This window comes from Phalaenopsis equestris, unplaced genomic scaffold (genome assembly GCF_001263595.1).
Source record: "Phalaenopsis equestris unplaced genomic scaffold, ASM126359v1 Scaffold000182, whole genome shotgun sequence".
Taxonomy (NCBI): Eukaryota; Viridiplantae; Streptophyta; class Magnoliopsida; order Asparagales; family Orchidaceae; genus Phalaenopsis; species Phalaenopsis equestris.
In genome coordinates this window covers 92282-114032 of record NW_018164624.1, presented here as the reverse complement: position 1 = coordinate 114032, position 21751 = coordinate 92282, and the positions used below count along the sequence as shown (strand labels likewise).

At 33.3% G+C, this 21751-nt stretch overlaps 1 protein-coding gene across 1 annotated transcript in view; it reads left to right on the top strand.

Moving 5' to 3' along the window:
- Positions 1-2044: 2044 nt before the first annotated feature.
- LOC110022330 (uncharacterized protein At1g03900) overlaps positions 2045-21751 on the top strand; it is a gene marked incomplete in the record, with an annotated part of 41233 nt that continues 21526 nt past the window's right edge. Inside the window, 2 exon segments of the mRNA XM_020721207.1 lie at positions 2045-2325; positions 2440-2471. Of these exon segments, the coding sequence (XP_020576866.1) occupies positions 2179-2325; positions 2440-2471 (179 nt within the window).

Below are 21751 nucleotides of genomic sequence, written 5' to 3'. Positions count from 1 at the left end.
TTATTTTCTTAACAATTACATTTCGTATGAAACATATCCACCTACACTCCACAATTCGATGTGACTAACCTTATTGATTTCACCACAGTTGTCCTAAGTCATTATGGTTCACAACACATTTTAACATTTCATTTGACCATAATGAAAAGTAAAAGAATAATTTATGGTTAATCATTACATTAAGTAATTAAAAATAATTTTGAAAACAGTTTTTCACTCCTACACATCCTACTTAATCATCACAAGGTAAGGTAAAGAGTACTGCTCAGAAAGCATGAAAGAAACAACAAACCAAATCATTGAAACAAGAGAATTCTACTATCCAAATGTTTACACTAACAATACAATAAAAAACACAATTAAACTTATCTTCTTCTCCTTTACAATGACCTGAATATGCTCCACCAATGCTCCTCTTGGCTCCTTGCTATTGCTCTTGAAGTATCTACCTATACTCTGCCCTAGAAGAAGAAGAAGGAGGAGATTCTACAACAAACTACAACTCACATAAATCTCCCTGAATTTACCAATTCTAAACCTACCAGCATCAATACTTTATGCACCCTTCAACAACCCCTGAAACCTCCCTTCCCTTCTTATAGTACAGACTCCTTTTTCCATCATAGTAGCCCACTTTAAGACTCCTAATAACTCCCCACGATAGGGTTCCAAATTGCTCAAAACGGCCTCTCGCAGTTGCTGGTGCCTAGGCACTAAACTCTCAGTTCACTGAAGTTTGCTTGGGCGCCTTAGCGTATTATTATTAATAAAATTTCCTAAAGAGTATGTTTTCTCTTTTAGGTTCTTATTTAGGTATATTATTATTATTAATAAAATTTCCTAAAGAGTATGTTTTCTCTTTTAGGTTCTTATTTAGGTATATTATTATTATTAATAAAATTTCCTAAAGAGTATGTTTTCTCTTTTAGGTTCTTATTTAGGTATATTATTATTATTAATAAAATTTCCTAAAGAGTATGTTTTCTCTTTTAGGTTCTTATTTAGGTATATTATTATTATTAATAAAATTTCCTAAAGAGTATGTTTTCTCTTTTAGGTTCTTATTTAGGTATATTATTATTATTAATAAAATTTCCTAAAGAGTATGTTTTCTCTTTTAGGTTCTTATTTAGGTATATTATTATTATTAATAAAATTTCCTAAAGAGTATGTTTTCTCTTTTAGGTTCTTATTTAGGTATATTATTATTATTAATAAAATTTCCTAAAGAGTATGTTTTCTCTTTTAGGTTCTTATTTAGGTATATTATTATTATTAATAAAATTTCCTAAAGAGTATGTTTTCTCTTTTAGGTTCTTATTTAGGTATATTATTATTATTAATAAAATTTCCTAAAGAGTATGTTTTCTCTTTTAGGTTCTTATTTAGGTATATTATTATTATTAATAAAATTTCCTAAAGAGTATGTTTTCTCTTTTAGGTTCTTATTTAGGTATATTATTATTATTAATAAAATTTCCTAAAGAGTATGTTTTCTCTTTTAGGTTCTTATTTAGGTATATTATTATTATTAATAAAATTTCCTAAAGAGTATGTTTTCTCTTTTAGGTTCTTATTTAGGTATATTATTATTATTAATAAAATTTCCTAAAGAGTATGTTTTCTCTTTTAGGTTCTTATTTAGGTATATTATTATTATTAATAAAATTTCCTAAAGAGTATGTTTTCTCTTTTAGGTTCTTATTTAGGTATATTATTATTATTAATAAAATTTCCTAAAGAGTATGTTTTCTCTTTTAGGTTCTTATTTAGGTATATTATTATTATTAATAAAATTTCCTAAAGAGTATGTTTTCTCTTTTAGGTTCTTATTTAGGTATATTATTATTATTAATAAAATTTCCTAAAGAGTATGTTTTCTCTTTTAGGTTCTTATTTAGGTATATTATTATTATTAATAAAATTTCCTAAAGAGTATGTTTTCTCTTTTAGGTTCTTATTTAGGTATATTATTATTATTAATAAAATTTCCTAAAGAGTTCTGTAATATATATACAGATTTTGTCATTGTGTGCAATGTATCGTGAATCTGCGAACAAATGTAAAACGGAAGGAAAGGTCAGACGTCTTCACATCGCCGCAGCTCAATTTTGAAATAGAGGAAACGTTTACTGTGGAAGCATCAGAAATCTCCAAGTTTGACAGGAAGGGTTGCTCATGGATGAAGAAGAGCACAATCACATACAACTCGAACGCAATTCGGACGGCAGCTCGAAGGAAGGAGCGAAAGGCGAGGATGACGAGGAGGAACTCGAGGCCGTGGAACTTATCCTCTTCCACGTCAAAGAGTGCTACGTCTATGTGGTATTACTCTAATTTCTAGCGCCGTGACCTCGATCTTAGTCATATTATCTCTTGCAATCGAGCAATGCCTTCCATTCCAAATGATATTCTTATCTCTGACACTTTGATTGACAGATACCGCCGAGAAAGACTGCTGCGTCTTATAGGTTTGCTCTGTTAGCCCACCCCATCTCTCGATTTGTTTTTGTGCTGACCTAATCGTTATGTGGTTAAGTAAGCGATGCTGCATGTGATGTTGAACTAGATTGAGATGAGTGCGGTGAAAATAGGTTTTCTTTTGCTAATTACTAAATTGTGCTTAGATTCTTTTGCGTGAACTAGGTTTATTCTTTGTTTGTTTATTTAGTGATGCTTAAACCATGAGAAGACTTCATCATAACAATCCAAACTCTGGTTCATTCTGTGCCAGTGAGAACGTTTCTTACTGCTCTAAAAGAATTCTATTTGATTCTTCAGGCTATTGCATGAAAAATATATTATCAAGCTGTTGGAACTTACTGCAATTAGTTCAAATATTTTTATCCTTGCTTGTTGTTGATTATGTTTTTTGTGCTTTGTTATACACATGCAAGCTGTCTGTATTATGCTTTGGTTTGCAAGTGATTAACATTTCCACATTTAGATCTTTTTTGTCACCTAAATGTGCTTTATAGATAGTCAAGTTCAAAAGATAGATAAAGGGTATGTTTGGGGCAGTTGCAGCTTATCAACTTATCAGTCTGCCTTAGGAAGATGTTGCGAATAAGCTGCTACGGGAAAACTGACTGATTGTTTTTTTTAACGGTTTGAAAACAATTGACTGTTTTTGGATAAATGACATTCTGCCCCTGTGCAGTGATGTTGTCTGCAACAGAGCTGTTATATTTGATACTTTAGAAACAAAAAACTAGTTCAGAACAGTATAAAAAATAAGATACACCTCACATTACAGTGATTACCAAGTGAACTAAAAAACAAACTAGTTCAGAACAGTATAAAAAATAAGATACACACCTCACATTACAATGATTACCAAGTGAACTAAAAAAACAAAAAAAAAAACTATGAAAATTACATTTAAATAAATGATAATATTAATTTTAAAATCCATCCGGCATATGTCCCGAGCTACGTCGCCCTCCGGGGATTCCATCCATCCCCGATCACTATCGGCAATAGAATCTACCGGAATGTCTGCCCACCGGAAGATGTCACACTTCTTCGGACCGTCTGCCTACTGCGGGCACTTGTAGAACTGCCTCCAGCAGCTATGTGCTCGACGTGACGACAGTAGAGAAGATTGTAGTCTGCAGTGGAAGAGCACTCGTCGGGAGGTCTATGAAATCCCGAAGTTCATCTTTCCCGAATGATTAAAAAGACAACCCATTATTCCATCAGTCACTAAAAAAAATGATAGAACTTATAAAAAAAAAGAGTTCTTGGTTGTCTTTAACCAATAAATTCTAGACATACAAGAAATTTGAGTACACTGTCACACCCACACAGCCTCATCCACAAAAAAATCAAGCCATACAATAAATTCGAGCCACACTGCCATATCAACACCAAATTGGAGCTAGCAAATTTGAGCCACACAACCACATACCACACATCCATACTACCGAACAACATTCACATCTAATATCACAAATCCAACGAACAAGCATTCACACTTATTAGAAAAGAAAAAATGCTTACCGATGGGGATTAGAGGAGGAAGACGAGAAAGAGGAACCAGATAGCATGAGAAACGCGAGAGAAGAGGAGGAAGAGGAACCAGATACGTGAGCAACGTCAGTGAAGAGGAGGAAGAGGAGGATAAGATCGCAGCTTCCTGGTCAGGGACGGGCTAAAGCCGAATGATTGGAAAGATAATAGAGGTCTGTAAAAAGCCAAACAGGGATGCTGGGCCGCAGGGTTGTCAAGTTGACCCACGTTTTGGTTAAAACACGGCAAGACGCGGTGGCACCGCCGCACCAAACAATCGAAAAACGCATAGCGGTACTGCACCGCTGCCCCAAACAATTCTTTTTGATTTTACGTTGAAGCAATCGGGACGAGGCTGCACTTGAAGTATTGATCAAAATTTTGGCAGAGAGACTTAGATGCGACTCATTAACTAGCATTTGAAGAAGGTTCTATTATCAAGATAATGGACGGAATGAAATATTATAAAGAGGAACAGTTTGGAAGGGAATAAATAACTTGAGGGTTTAAGTTTGTTTAGGTTATTGGTTAGAGACCTCAGCTCAATTATCTTCCATTAATTTGTTAGCAATAAATAATTGCCAAATCTATCAACGCCATCATTCTTTAGAAAAAAATAAGTAAAATATATTTTTGAGCTTATATGCATGTTGTAATTATTTTTCTTTTTTTTCCCAATATTGGAATTACAGGTGTCAATAAATTTTAGACTACTAATGAAACTAAGAACATTTATGGAAGCTAATGGAATATTTGCAATCATAACATTTTTGTTAAGATACATATTAACATGAGGCTTGAGCTTAGGGTCGGTTTGGGGCAGCTTGTGCGTTTCAGGATAAGCTGTTTATCCCAAAATGCGGCCCACGGGCCGGCCGCAGGGGTCGGTCCGCGACCAAAATGCGGCCCACGGGCCGGCCGCAGGGGTCGGCCCGCGACCTGCATTTAGTGTAAAAACCCAAATACAGTTTCGGATAAGCTGGCGAAACGCTCGAACCAAACGGTACGACAGTGTACGACGGTGTTTTGAAAACGCCGCCCGCACTTATAAGCTGCCCCAAACGGACTCTTAGTCTTCCATTAGATAGTTGACAAAAATGTTCATGTATAAATACCAAGTTGATATTTGTTTACATGGATTTTCACTTTTTCTAAATTATAAGTACTTCTTAAATGCGACTTGAATAATAAGAAAATCAAAATTACAATCGAAGAGTATATCAATGATTAAATTGCAATGACAAGCAAAATGTAGAAACCAAACTGCCATACAAACAACTAATGTTTTTTTCATGGTTTGGCCGTACATCCATGCTTATGTATTCATCATATCTATGGTTTTCTGCACACCCCACATTAAAATAATTTTTTGAATACTTTCACAAGTTAGACAAAATCTTACATCACTCTTCACTTTGGGACAACTTTCATTCCGCTGAGACAACCTCCTCATATCCCTCTCACCAAGGGTATTTTTTGTTGTGTTCTCCACCAAAACACGAAAAAAATACGGTATCAATGATAAAAAGAATACAAGAGAGAAAATGGCTTTATACATGTAGATCAAGATGTCAGCAAAAAATTGAGAGATTGCAGGATAATCAAACAAGGAAGCTTTTCTTCCTTTAAATATCAAATTTACATATGGTTTTTTGAGAGAAAATTTCTTGGTGGCTGATTTGAGGAGAATAGAGATGGGACACTTAGGGGCATGTAGCATTCACAAAAATAGCTTAGTCCCTTAATTGAATATTTATATAAAGTGACTAAGATTTCAACCAATTAATTAGAAATAATAAATCAAGTTCTTTTATATTTATTCCAACAACCATTGTTTAAAAATTGCATGACTATTCGTCTTAGTTTAATCTCGAACTCTTACAAACTAATTTCTTACATTTTGACGTTTGCGAAAGTCCACAAACATTTTGGAGGTTTGTAAATTAGTTTGCGTAGTCTCGTTATAATTATTTTTAGAAGTCCCATGTGTTGTTTAAAATTACTTGAGACCCGTTATAATTATAAGCCATAAGCCACGTCTCAACACAATTGAGCCCAAAATAGCATTGAGGCACATGCCTTAAGCAGCTCGGGCGAGGTGTACGCCTCAGTTAGATTGATGTGCATGCCTCATTTGTATAGGTTTTTTTCTATATGAGATAGTTCAGTAGACGACTTAATTTGACGCTATAACCCATGCTCGACCTGCATCCTCTCACGCAAGATCTCCCATTTCCTGTATCATGACATCTCAATCGACCATCCTAGCACTTTGCTGCTTAGGGTTTGCTATCGCGCATAAGCCAACTATTCATTGCACCGTCGCTGTCACTACCTACTGCTTCCGTCACCGTCGTCTCTGAGTTTTTCTTTTAGCACCACAACCGTCTCCACTTGTTGTTGCCATCATTGTTGTTAGTCATCATTGCTCCCTCACCAAATAGTCATGTTAAGTCTCACATGGTTTTAAATTTTCTAAAACTCTAAACCTAATTTTTTTTTAATTTTTTTTGAATATTTACATTGGTTCAAATTTGTTTGAATTTCGAAACAAATATTTCATTCTAAGGTTTATAAGAAATTGCTAGAGGTAAGAAGAAAGCTACAAGTGGTTGCCAAAATGATCTAGCATGGAGACATAGAAACAAATATTTCATTCTAAGGTTTATAAGAAATTGTTAGAGGTAAGAAGAAATCTACAATTGGTTGTCAAAATGATCTAGCATGGAGACATAGTATACAAGTCGATAATAAAGAAAATGATAATACATGTTTATTTAAAATGTATTTATTGTGAGAAGGTAGTTAATGGCGGTGAGGATGAAAGAACATCTCTCTGGCTCATGTAAAACTATAGTATCGTGTGCTAAAGTGTTAGAAGTAGTGAAAGAGGAGATCCAATCATACATGAATAAGTCGATATCATCAAAAGATCTTACTTAATGACTATTTATTGAAAGGATGATGTCTGCTATGAGAGTGAATCAATTGTCTGATACTCATCATACTTACAATCGATGTCTAGTAAACGTATAAGAAATTCCCTAAATCATTATTTGATAAATATGGAGGATGATATAAGTCATGGAGAGGACGCAGTTGTAGCTCAAATGTCTCCACAACATGTTAGAAAGGTACATAAACGCGTCTGCATGGATATTACGATATATTTTTTTTATGAGAGAATACATTCCACTTAATGTGGCAATCTCCCCTTCTTATTTCAATATGATTTGTTCAATAGGTGTTTATGATAGAGGCTTGAAAACCCTGTCCATTTCTGGTTTGAGGACATGTGTAAGGAGGAGAAGAGCAATACATAAGAAGGAATAGGATATTAAAATGACTAAGATTTAGACTGGGGTGACTATCATATCTGATGGGTGGCCAGACATAAAATAGAAATTTCCTTAATATTTTGTTTAATATATTCTACTATACATTTTTTATAAAATCTCTAAAAGTTAATGATCAAATTAAGAACAAAGACTATATTTTTTACTTAATGGAGTGATAGGAAATTGGAGAACATATGGTGGTCTTGATTGTGATAGATAATATAGTTCTTGTAGAGCAACTGTGAATAAGTTGGTCGAGAAGAAAAATCATCTATGTTTGAAATGTGTTGCATACTGCATCGACTTGATTTTAGAGAAGCCTTTTGACTTTTTCTATAAAAAATTCTTTGGCCAAAACAAATAAGATTAATAAAATTATTTGCGGCCATTTTTGGATATTGTCATTGATGAGAAAGTTTTTATAGAAAGAACTTCTACGCCGTGTTAGAATAAAATTTACTATAACTTATTTGACTCTACAATGTGCATTGGAAGCTATGCAATCATTGGGGGCTGTGTCACTTACACTCAGTGGCTTAGCTGTGCACGAGCAAAGTTGGGGAAAAAGAAAACAGTAAAGATATTTTAAATGAAATGTTTTAGTCTAGTGTCATGTATGCAATAACAACCACAAGTCTATTGATTTAAATTTTGAGGATTATGGATGCAGTAAAAAAGCCAGAAATGTGCTTTATTTATAATGCTGTGGATGGGGCCAATGAGTTGATAGTCCATAATGCAGGAGGAAAAAATTCAATTATAGAAAGTTCTATGATATCAATTATGAGAAATGGGAGCTTTAGCTCTAGTGCCATTTGCTTGCTGCTGAATATTTTCCTAACCTTCAATTTTAATATGCTGAGAACAAGTCTACTAATCTTGATATTAAGTCGGGGCTATATTATTGCATGAATAGATTGATTGCTGACTATTTAATTATATTAAACTTTAATGAATATTTAATTTTGATTATTACTAAATAAGGAAAAGAAACATGACTTAGTTTAAAGAAGAGTAATAAAAATGAGAAAAATTAGACTCAATTGAAGAAGTGATAGGGGAGAAAATAATTCATTAGGATGAAAACTCCATTGAAGACCTTCCGAGTGATGAGAGTGTTTTTTGCTTTTGAGTTTTGATTATTAATTATATTCTTATTTAGATCTATGGATGTTTTTTGCGTTGGACAATAGGAAAGAGGAATGTCTTATGATAAACTCATCTTGTATCTTATTTTATTTTGATGCTTTATGTTAGTTTTGAAGAAACTAGAAAAATAACTTTATTCTCTTGTTCCAAACATTACACTACTCAACACACACACACACACACATACTCACACAAACAAATAAAAATAAAATAAGAATTCCTCTAAATAGGGAAGAACATAAAATAGGGAATACAAATAAAGGAAACACCATTATTGTAGTAGATTTTGAGAGAAGGAAATAAATTCCTTCCTAAAACAGATTTCCTATTGGGACGAAATTCCATGTTCCCTTCATGCTAGGTCATAGATGTTGTAAAGACCCAACTTTGTATTCAACTCAGCAAAGCAGCTTGGAGTTAGGGATTTAGTGAAGACAAACAACTTGAAGATGAGTTGGAGACTAAGTGTATAATGCCACCATTGAACTTTTTAGAGATAATATGTCTATCAATCTCAATGTGTTTGTTTTTTGTCATGTTGTACAAGATTCTTTGCAACACTAATGACGGTCTAGCTGTCACAAAACATTTTTATGGGATTGATCATGGTGCATCTCAACTCATTTAGTAACATTTGAATTCGCATTCCTTCACAAATTCCCAAAGCAAGTGCCCGATACTCAGATTCTGCAGTACTTCTAAGGATTATTACTTGCTTCTTGCTCCTTATGAAAAGATTTTCTTTTACCTAGGAACAATACCCAGTAGCTGATCTTTTGTCAGCGAGTTCTTTTGCTCAACTAGTATTAGTGTAAACTTCCATCTTCATGTGGCCTGATTTCTTAAACAATAACCTTCAACTAAAGATCTTCTTTAGAAGCCTCAATATTATGTAAATCATCTTCAAATGATCTTCATTTGAATTATTCATATGTTGACTCACAATGCTATCAGAATAAGCGATATTAGGTTTAGTGTCATACGTAGATAAACTTTCTTACCGATCTCTGCGATCTACATTTTTTTCACTAGTGTTTTTCCTATCTCTAAATGTAATTTTTTGTTGAAATTCATAGGATCCTCAATACGTTCATTTCTCAGTATTCTTGTCTCTTTTAATAGGTCTAAGATGCACTTTCTTTGAGATATCACAATTTCTTTCCTGGACTTGACCACTTCTATGCACTTAAAGTATCTCATAGCTTTTAGATCATTGATTTCAAATTCAGGGGCAAGAACATCCTTATTCTTCCCAATCTTTTTTCACTATTGCCCATCTGGATCATATCATCTACACTGATATTGAGTATAGCTTTCTTACTCCTCATTGTGTATGTTTTATGATCAGTGTATGATCAGTTTGACATTGAATATACTCATTAGATTTCATAGCTTTAACAAACTTGTCAAACAAAGCCCTTGGAGATTGTTTGAGATCATAATGTGACTTTCTTAGTTTATAAATTAGATGTTTATTTGAACCATTTTGCAGCTCTGATGGGATTTTCATATACTTTTCCTCTTCAAGATTTTCATTCGAAAAGATATTCTTGATATCTAGTTGATGCAGATTCCACTCTTTATTCACTACTAAGGAGAAAGAAGCTCTTACAGTGTTTAGCTCCTCCATTGATGAAAATGTCTAATCCCATATGACTGAGTGAAACCCTTGGCTACCAACTCGGCCTTGAACCTCTCAATGCTTCCATCTGTTTTGTATTTGATATTGAACACCCATTTGCACCCAATGTGCCTTTTGTCTGGAGGAAGGTTTGTAAAGGTTCATGTGTCATTTAGATCAAGTTACTGGATCTCCTCTTCGATTATCATTTTATATTCCAACTTTGAAGTGGTTCATGAATAGACTTGGGTATCTACACACTATCAAGATTAGATATAACAATTTTATAATGTGATGATAATTTCTCATTGGCAACATACTCTTGGATAGGATAATTAGTGCTACATTCCTTGTCTTCTCCATTCAATTTCATCTTCCTTGGAACTTCAGAGAAGTGTGGATTGAGGTTTGGTTATGAACGTTCCTGTGGTTGAATATTGTCTTTATCCTACTCAGTGGATTTTTTCCTCCTAGTGTACACATGAGTTCCTTGTGCATTTTCTTATTGTCAATCTCAGGTTGGAAAATCTCAAATGGTGGAATTTCAGAGACAGGATAGTTAAAGGGAAGTAGAATAGGTTATGGTGATTCCAATGTGGGTATCCAGAGTAGTGTCCCAAATTTAATTTCCACCAAAAGTTTCCCTCTCAATTTTAGATTAGAGCTGGTAGGATTATTTTTCGAAGAATGTAACATCTATAGAGTTGTAATATTTTTTAGTAATGGGAGAATAATATTTGTACCACTTTTTGATATAAGCATAACTAAAAAAAGATACATTTGATGGATTTTGGGTCAAGCAATGTGCGGTTTGGCTGGTGAATGTGATCAAAATAGCCAAATATTTTTAGAGGATGATTGAATGAGAAGATTCAAACATGAGGGTATAGCCAAATATTTTTAGAGGATGATTGAATGAGAAGAATCAAACATGAGTTTTCATCAAAATATGGATTGGGGATTTAAATCCAAGGACACTGTTTGACATTCTATTAATGAGGGCGTTAGGTGAATGTGAGAAGTGCATCTCCCAAAAATTTTTTTTGTAACATTGTGAGAAAGCATCATAGACTTAAATATCTCAAGGAAATGTTTATTTCCCTAATAAATCCAATTTTATTGTCGGGTCTCAACACAGGAATTCACATAGACGATACCATTCTTTTCAAGGTAATGTTCAAGGATCGAGTTGCAATATTCATTTGCATTATCAGTTTTGAGAACTAAATTTTACATTGAAACTGAGGTTAAATCATGTCATGGGAGGATTGAAAGATTTGTGTAGTTTTAGATATGGCCTTCAAGAGGAATATCTAACTAGTATTAGTGTGATCATCAATGAATGAGACAAACTATTTGGCTTCATTGATGATTTTCAATTTTGATAGTTTTCAAATGTCACTGTAGATGATAGAGAAGATATATGAGGTTTGTACCAAGACAGTTAGCCAACTGGCAGTTTTCACTTTTATAATACTCTTGTTTTTTATTAATAAAGAAATGAGGGTACAACTTTGCAACATAATAAAAATTAGGATTAACACGGGTGTATATTTACCCCTGCCTCCCCAGTAAGACCACGATTCCCTGCAAGACACTGTTCAGTGCGAGACAACACGCGGGCATCTTTTCTTGCAGGATTGTGGGGTGATAAGCCCTCCTGATTACATCTGGTTGTCGCCCACCCTATGGAGACCTCTTCTATTTACTCTAGGTTTATAAGTATGTTGCCTTTGTGTTTAGGTAGTTTTCTTAATGTTTTCAATTAGGACAATTACATCTGGTTGTCGCCCACCCTATGGAGACCTCTTATATTTACTCTAGGTTTATAAGTATGTTGTCTTTGTGTTTAGGTAGTTTTCTTAATGTTTTCTGTTAGGACAACCGACGTCTAGGGTTTCCCTTTCTAGGGTTGTATTTAAAGGTGAGAAGTGTTCCGACAATAACTTGTCCTAGGTGATGATCTACTTACAATTGATCGAGTGGTGGCTGTAGCATGTTCTCGATGGGTTATTTATTCTTCCTCAACTCATTTGCAATCTTTCCAGCCACCGCCATTGCCTTCACTTCCCTCTTCGTAATCCTAACTCTCCACCTTCGTCACTGCCACTATTTCCTCCCTCGCCTCGCTGTTTCGGTCGATGTCCAGTCATTCGTACTTGCTGTAGCCGCTTAAGACAACAACATTGCTAACTTTTCTCTTTAGGTCCGCCACCAAGCTACCTCTTTTAGTCATTGCGCCCCTACCCTCACTGCTGCAGATTCACAGCCCTTCCCCTTGGCTGGCTCTCGCTGTCCCAACCCTCCACTTCACTGCCGCTGACATGCCATGTCTTCCGCTTTGCTGCCAACACAATTTCAGCCCCTCGTTTTTCTGTCTCAACAAACCATATCCCACTTCAGCCTTCTACCACCATTCCCTGACCGCCTAGCCAAACTCCTCCACCCACGGTTCGAGCCCTAGTATGTGTTTTTGTTGTATTTGTTAAGGTTGTGAAATCGGACCGGACATCAAATCGAAATAATGAGAGGTTCAATGTTCATTTATTATACAGGGGTTAAACTAGATGACATAATAAATAAAAAAATCAATTAAATAAAACCTAAATGACACAATAATGATGTAATAATGCTAATTTAAAAATAAAGATAAATAATTAGTATACAATCACAAGTAGTATATTTACAAATACAATCACAAAAATAAAACTACTAAGTATTGACATATTTTATATGATATTAAAATAAGTAGTAAAAATGAGAAAGCAGACACAAATGATACTAATAATACTATTTTTTATATGATATTAAAGATTTGAGTGATATGTATCTACATATGAATGTTTAGGTGTGTGATATATAAGTACATCAAAATTGTGTGCTATGTTTGTTAATGCTCCATATAGAAACCAAGGTATGAATTAGAAATTTGAGAAAATTAGTAGTTACCATGTCAACACACAAAGAAGATCGATGCAAAATCCATAAATATAACTCAAAACTTTGATGAACCTCAATTCAAAGCCCATAATTTCATGAAATTAAACATTTCAATAAACTAGAAAAGAAACATCTTAATCTTTAACATACCTGCAAAATGGGATGTATAGCCAGTTCAAACTTCATAGGATTTGTAGGATGATGAGATGTGCAATGTAAAACAACATCCCAACTGAGCAATCTGGTATGAAGATAACTAATAAAAAAAGGCCATTTACATACATGTTGTACAATTCTTATGTGAGTATGAAAATAAAAAAAAAATCAGAAAGAAAATTACTACCAAAAAAAAAAAAAAAAAGAGAAAAGCAGACACAATTCACATGCTTTCTTGAAGATGTTGAAAAGTGAGGTTCAGGAGTTCAAATTCCCCTTTGTTCCATCAAATAGCATATCTAGGGCACTTAGCTTTTGCAATGGTTTAATAGCACAATTCAATAGCAAAATGCATAAATAGATTAAAAATGCACAATTACAATTTAACATAAAAGTTCTCAAAAGTCTTAAATCACCAAAATCATGATTTAATCATATACAGAGTTTTTATATTAAAAAAAAAAAAACCATAAATAGTCAAACAAATCTAAATATCATCCCAAAATTTGCATCCTCATATATTGCATCTCTAAAACTGTATCATCATATGTTTCAATGTCTTTAGATTCAAGTGTTTCATTTTCAGCTTCAACATCACCATAATCATCTTCATGTAACGATCAAATATACAAAATAAATTATCATTTTACCCAAATTTTACATTTAAATTTAAGTAAAAATTTAGTGTGAATTTGACTTACATGTTATGTTTGGCTTTGCAGAAGTTGGAATTACACATCATATATTTCTTTTCTAATTTATCATAAACAAGTTTAGGTATTTTCTCATCTTCTACTAAAAAAAGTTATATTCTCAATGCTTGTATAGTCCAACGGATCATAGTTTTTTTTCTTCAGGTGCAACCTACAAAAATAAATTAGATTTTTTATTTAAATATTTAGTTCATATAATATCATTATAGTTAGTAAATTGCAATATTAAATATAGATAAAAAGTTAAAACATGCATATTTATCAAATTAAGATTATATCGAGCATATACAAGATCATTTAGTTTTTGATGCTCAAGAGTTTCTTCTCTTTGTGTGAATTTGCTAAAAAATGCTCTAATTCCTTTTACATCCAGAGAAAGAAGATTTCCGACTAAAAATACGAATAATCAATTTTTTTTAGGTTTGAAGCAGTTAGAGCCAAACATCTTCCACCATTCATCTACATGCTATAAACTCTTTATTAGTTTTAAAAAGATGCATATATATTATAACGACAATACAATAGATTATGAAAAAAATACGAGATTGCATTTTTTTTAGCCATAGTTAGAGCCATTGGTTGCCTAAAACTCTCCAAATTTTCCTGATAAATCCTAACTTCATTCATTAAAAGTTTTGGTTTACTGTATATGTCTTTATTTCTAATAATTTGAACTTGACCTTGCACGACTTAAGGTTTTTGACAATAGTTTTCGCTATGAAATTGAAAATATTGGCTTAAGAAATAAACAGTCGAGTGAATGCCTCATCGAAGCTGACATTCCCACCTCCTTTTAATAATATAGGTATACTAGTTTTACAACATTTTTTTATTCTTGAACAAGATGCTTTTCTTGCCTTGTTCCTTTCATCATATAGAAAACCAATTGAATGTTTCTCATTGGAATCAACCACCCATCGTAATCTTACTAAATGCTTTAATATTATTGATATTATGAAACTGTCATTCCAAAACATAAATTCCAATACGACAGAAGTTGCCTTTTTTATAACGGTCTTTGATAGTTTTGAATCAATCAAACTTTTACTTGTAACAAGTGCTTGTGATCATGAACACTTTAATGTAATTAAAGTAGTTGCAAAGCGAGTTGCTTCTAGGCATTCTATCTCTTTCCAGTCTGTCCTTTTGGCAACCATGATAATAGAAAGACATGATTATAATCAAATATTGTCACCTTTGAAGCATTTTTAGCAAGTTCTTTGATTAGAGACATCTCACTAATAAATTTTAAAATCAAATTCAAATAATGTGCAAAACAAGTTGACCAATAGATATTCCTATATTTCTCATAGAACAATTCTCTGACTTTTTTATATTTTGCTACATTATCGGTTACATTGTGAACTATATTCTCTTCACCGACCTACTCAACAATCTCCTCAAGTAAAGCTCATGGAGTCTTCACATCCTTTGTCATATCAGATGCATCAACAATTTTTAAAAATGATACACCACGTGGACAATAAATGAGAAAGTTAACTAATGTTCTACTTCTATTGTCTGTCCATCCACCATCCATTAATGTGCATCCTGTTTTTTTCCAACAATGTTCTGCATTCATTTTTACAGTCTCTCAAAAAATTTACCGTCATTCTATAATAAAAACGTTGGTATCTAGGCTTAATCGGAGCAACCACATCAATGGATTTCTGTGCAAAAAAATGAATTTAATGCATTAAAAGGTATTTAATAATCAAAAGACAGTCTTGCAAGTGCCATATCAGCATGTTGAATAGCTTCTTTAGACGCTAGTACATTTTTCAAGGACGGTTGTGACACTAGTTTTGTTCTTGGAGCAAAATAATTTTTTGCTTCATCAATCTTTATTTTTCGTTTATCAATTTATTTATCATGTGCAGTTGAGTTCTGAGATTTGAAAATGGAGGAATTACTTCCTTGGTTGCTACCTTTTTTTCCATATGTTTCTATATTTTCAGTGTCTTTTTCCTGTTTCTTTTTAGATATTTCTTTTAAATTCACTTGCATTTGATAACGTCATCATATGGTACTTTTTGCAAGCTGCGATATTTTGCTTTACTCCAGCAAGGTATTGTTTTATTCTATTAACACTTCTGCATTTGTAGGTAATTCCACAGAACAAACACTTTTACTGTTTTTTTTTCCATTATAATTTCTAGTTTTACTAAAATGATTTCAAGCAATATCCATTTTCTCACGAACACCATGTGTCGAAATAATAGGTTGCATTTGAGATGGTTCTATTCTAACAAAATTTTGTGACCCAAATATTAGAAAAGAATAATATAATATGTACTTGATAATTAAAAATAAGTATAATCAAACACAACATTCAATCAGAAATTTGTTAAAATATTGAATAAGCTTACAAAGTTTGGCATTAATCATATTCCAAATGACAAATTAAGATAAAATCCCTGGAACGATTTCTTCTAACCTACTATCTGTGTAACCTTGTAAAACCAAGAATTTGATAAGAGAAAAACATGCATGCAAGTCGAGGCATGGGCCATGGAGTACTCCCTCGATAAATCAAAAGTATAGTTATATCAATGTTGTGGCATTAATGTTGATTTAATCACAAAGAATTATTTAACTTTTTAGCAAAATAATATTTAGTAAATTACATTTTCCCTATCATTCTTAATCCTTACAACATAATATTCCTCCACTTTAAACATCCTACTCGCCCTCATACTTATCTTAATTAACATAATCTCCCCACTTAAATTTTCACACTCATTATTATCTTCCCATCTCCTCTTTAAACCTTCCTCCATTAGGGCTGTCAAAACGGCTCGTTGTTCGCGAACAACTCGTGTTCGGCTCGTTCGCTAAGTTAACGAGCTGAACACGCACAACACGAACAAATATGTTCGGCTCGTTCGCTAAGTTAACGAGCTGAACAGGAACAACACGAACAAATATCATGTTCGACTCGTTTTGGCTTGAAATACTACTAATCAATCATATATATATATATCTAAATCTTTGATGAGTAGTATTTTTAAAAAATTTCATTGACTACGAAGCTACAATGATTTATAATCAATTAAAAGTATTAATTAATAAAATAGAATATATATATATTAATGAGTATATTTTTAAAAAATTTAATTAACTACAAGGCTACAAAGATTTATAATCAATCAAAAGTATTAATTAATAAAATAGAATAAAAATTATTAAATTAGATTCAAATAATCGTAACGAGTCAAACACGAACACAATTTCTTAGCTCGAAATATAAACAAGCCAAACACGAGCCAAGGGCTCGCTCGTGTTCGGCTCGTTTACACCCCTATCCTCCACTACTTAAAGTAGTGATCCTATAACCTATATCATGTTTGCTACAGATGCTAACTAGCATAAGTTAACAGTAGAGGAATTTCGTGCTCTCCAATCCAAAGACATGTGATTGCTTCATCTCTGTTATGTGATTAAAAACATGGTTGAAAAAATTGAACTTTTAAAACAAAAAATAAATATGATTGTATCATAGCTTCGTATAAAGCTTGACTATGAACTGGGCCATGATTAAAATGAGACTTTTGTCCAATAACCATGATGCCAACTGTCCAATTTATTCTCACTCTCACCATTAATTTCCCATGGCTTATAATCTAATTAGTCTGCGTTTAGCCATTTACATACATACCATCCAATGCTTGTATATTTACATAGAGAAAACCAAGTAAATTAAAGCCAGAACTGGAAACCGAAATAGTCAAATACACAAATACCTCAAATCAGAGCCTTGCAAATAAATAATTTTGTGAATGCAAGTGTTGCGAGCCTATGAACATGAGAACTTGTGAAGGACCGATCAGTGGCATTATTTCATGCTCTCTACCCAAATCCTGCCAAACAAAAAAAAATAAAAGGCTTACAATCAGTGTTCCCATAAGTGCTGTTAGCTAGTGTTCCCATAGTTAAAAGAATTACAATCACGAACCATGACCAGCCGTCGCCAGTAGATGGAGAAAGGGGGGAATCGATGAGGGTTACCTAAATGGTTTTTGGTAGGTGAGCAAAAGGAGGATAAATATGAGAGTTGCAGTCTTTTGTCCAGAGTCATGCAGTGCTCCACCGCTCTTGTTCGCCTCTTAGAGTTAGAGAGCCCTCTTTCGCTCAAAATGTGCCTAGCTAGCTTAAATAAACTACAAATCATTAACTTGTAACCGCTGTCGGTTGCATGGCTCTATGGTTCAACTACGATCTGAGCTGATTCAATTCTGATTTTTGTCTTGGCCGATTAAATTGGGCAACCAGACCGACAAAGAGCTCGTTTCATGATCCAACCAGTTGAACTGACCAGTCTGGCCCGCTTTTCATTGCATTGGTGTTTGTTGTAATTTCTCTTTTAAGCGTGTTTGGTTGTAAACACCTGTTTGCTTTTCCTATTATGGTTTGGCTTCAAGGATGACCCAGATGAAAATGCCATAATAAAACTTAACTTTCAATAGGCCCATACACAATAGACTCGAGAATATAAGAAGAAGATGGTGGAGAAGATGTGTGTTAAGAGAATATCTCTCATTGATCATTTATAGACCTTGATGCAATTCTGCATTGCTAATCACCTTCCTCGAATCAATCACCTGAAATTCATGAGTTAGAATGGAATTTAATAACACAACGAGTTAGCTTGCTAATTGAAAGAAAGTTGTAATCTAGTTGGGGAATATATAGCACAGAAGAAATATAAATATTTTTGGTGAAATCCTGAAGTAAGATAAATTGATAAGTCTAAAAAATTGGGATTTTGTGATCTCTTTGTAGTTGATAAGAGAAAATGTCTCTATGCATGAAATAAGAAGCACTTGATTTGTTATCCAAGGCGATCTTTCATTGTTAGCAAGATAAGTGGAGGATATAAGAGAAATGTCTCTTTGCATGCAATAAGAAGTGCCTAAATTTGTTATTCAAGGCCGAGATCTTTCATTGTTAGCAAGATAAGTGGAGGATATGATATCTTGGTGTGTCATCAAGTCGGTAAGCTACTCAGCAGTGCTAGTAAGAAGCTTCTTCAACACCTCTAGCTATTCTTGGTGAAGGGACTAGGGTCGGTCAATCCATCAGAAGGGGCAATAGCATGTGCCTTGCTGTATTGTTTCTTCCTCCCTTGTTCAGGTTTCTAATGTATAAGTTTGCCATGTAGTTTTCAACACTTATGTTTTGTTTGGCCAAGTTTCTTACAATATTCAAGCAATGGATGATTCTTCACTGGCTTTGTATCATGGGGTGAGTTGTGTGTGTATAGAGCCATGCTTTTAGTGCTAAATAAACCCACACTTTTTGCCATCATGAGCTTCTTCTTGCTTTTTTCTCTTCTAAATTCAACAAAGGCTTCCCTAGTGGTAGGGAGGGCCTCATCTCCATGATTTTCCCTCTAACCTCATCGAAGTTCTTATTTAGACCCCATTAAGAACATGATCATCCTTTTTTTCTCCACTATTGTTTAATATGTCATAGCATCTTTCGGGCACTTTCATACATATGAATCATACATATCTAATTGTAACCAATACCTTGATAGTGTGTTAAAGTATTGAGTAACACAACTCTTCTTGTTAGAGCTCATGCTATTGTCTCAATCTGAAATAATTTTGTAGTGTTTTTCGGTACTAGAATATGTCTCATGAGCTGTTTTCCAAATCTTTTATACTACCCTAAAGCAAAAAAAATTCTCCAACTTTTGTGGTCATATAGTTGATCAACCAAGGCATGACCATGTGATATTAAATCTTTCATGAGCGATGATTAGGATCAATAAACTGAGGAACTGCACATTTTTTTCTGAGATGTTCCTCTTTTCCTTTTTCACAAAAGTACATAAACACAGATTGTGATCATTAAAGAAAATTATGACCATTGAGTTTATGGTTTGTGATAAAGATAGAGTTTAGGGGCTGTTTAGATAGAATTTATGCTCTCTGATTCAGAACTAATCTCTGTAGTAGAACTAGAGGCCTTCATTCAACTTTATCCTTCTTGCAAAAGATCAGATTCAACTAATCTCTGTAGTAGAACTAGAGGCCTTCATTCAGTACTTGGTCATAAACCCTATGCACGTATAAGGCTGGACAAGGTTGTTTCTTGTTGCAGAAATGGAGGAGCTACGATGCTTGTGCAATCTCACGATTTCGAGGTTGAAAAGGAAGCTTGCAAAGGAGGGCCTGTAGGGCAACTGTTGGGATTCTGGTGGTCGCAGGGAGGATTCAGCTGTTGAATGGCTATTGGAAAGGCTGCGACGACCAAATGAGAGCTGGATTTTGTAAATTTATGATACCAACAACCAACGATGTAGACTGAAGCAGATGACACTCAAAATGAAGTCGTAGCAAACCACACCAGAATGTAATGGAAAATGCGATGCTAGCAATTTCGGCCTAACCCCATCACAAGGAGCAACATGGCTAACGAGTGGTCTAAGATGCACGAGTCGATCAACACAAACAAAGCAGACGAGTCCAGACTCAGGATTCAGATGAGGCAAACACGCTATCCAAACACATGATTCAGGTCATGCAGATGACAAAGATGAATGATTCCAACCATAAAGATGAGGCTCTGATACCATGAATAAATTATAAAAATAATTCTATTCTCTTCTTCCAAACATTACACTACACAACATAAAATAGGAGTCTAATGAAAACCATAAATAAAATAACAATCCCTCTAAATTGGGATGAACATAAAATAGGAAATACAAATAAACTCCAATATTATAGTATATTCTAAGTGAAGGAATTAAATTTCTTCCTAAAGCAAATTTCCTTCAAGGGTTGAATTCTACAATTTTCATTTTCTGTTTTGTATTAGTTTTATCAGTTGATGTTTATGTCATACTTTTGTTTTTTACAAATTGTTACATGATACTAGACGTCTTCTGCAATTTGTTATTTTGTATAAGTGTAATTGATTACTTCTTACTATGTATGCTAATATTTATTTTATTATATTTGTAAATTATGAGGCTAATATATTAATTTTTAACGTTTATTTTGATATTACAAAATTTTCAAACTGTGAAGCTTTTATCTTAAAATGCTTCGAAGTATACGCCTCTTTATAAATAGAAAATGCTTAAATACCCAATCGTGCAATTTTAAATATTGATCTTAAGTCTCTGAATTTTTGCAGCGTCATAGTTATTTGTAAAGACCTGCAATAAATTTGAGAATAGCCACAAACTACTAGAGAGGCTAGTTTTACTTATTTTATTTTTGTTATTATTGTAGATATGGTCACACTTATATTTATTGAAATATCTTGTTAAATAGTTGCTGATAAGTCACTAAATAATATTAGAAAGATGGTTTATCTTAATGATGGGATAAATTAGTGGTTTGATTACAGTGATATCTAATTTGTCTTATGCTGAAATTATATTATTCATCGATTGCTTGCCCATAATACTTTTGATATTTTATGTTATGTGGCTTTATATATCAAATATATAACATTTTTCTACCATAAATACAAATTTTGTGTGGTTCATTTTGATGATATACTTCTTTTCAACAAATACTTAATTAAAGAAATTAGAAGTTTTAGTTCATTGGGTAATTTGTGATCATCAATATGTAAGATGCCACGGGCTTATGGGATCAACAATCTCTTATATTTTGTTGGTGACAAATAAACAATATATTTTCTATTTCTAGTGATTTTTAATTTTAAAATTTTATATTTTTAAATTTTTATGAATTTTTTAATTTTATTAAAATTTATTAGCATTAACCTCGTCAACTTTATCCTTCTTGCAAAAGATCAGATTCGGATTGATACATAATTGAATTTGAATCTTCTCAACT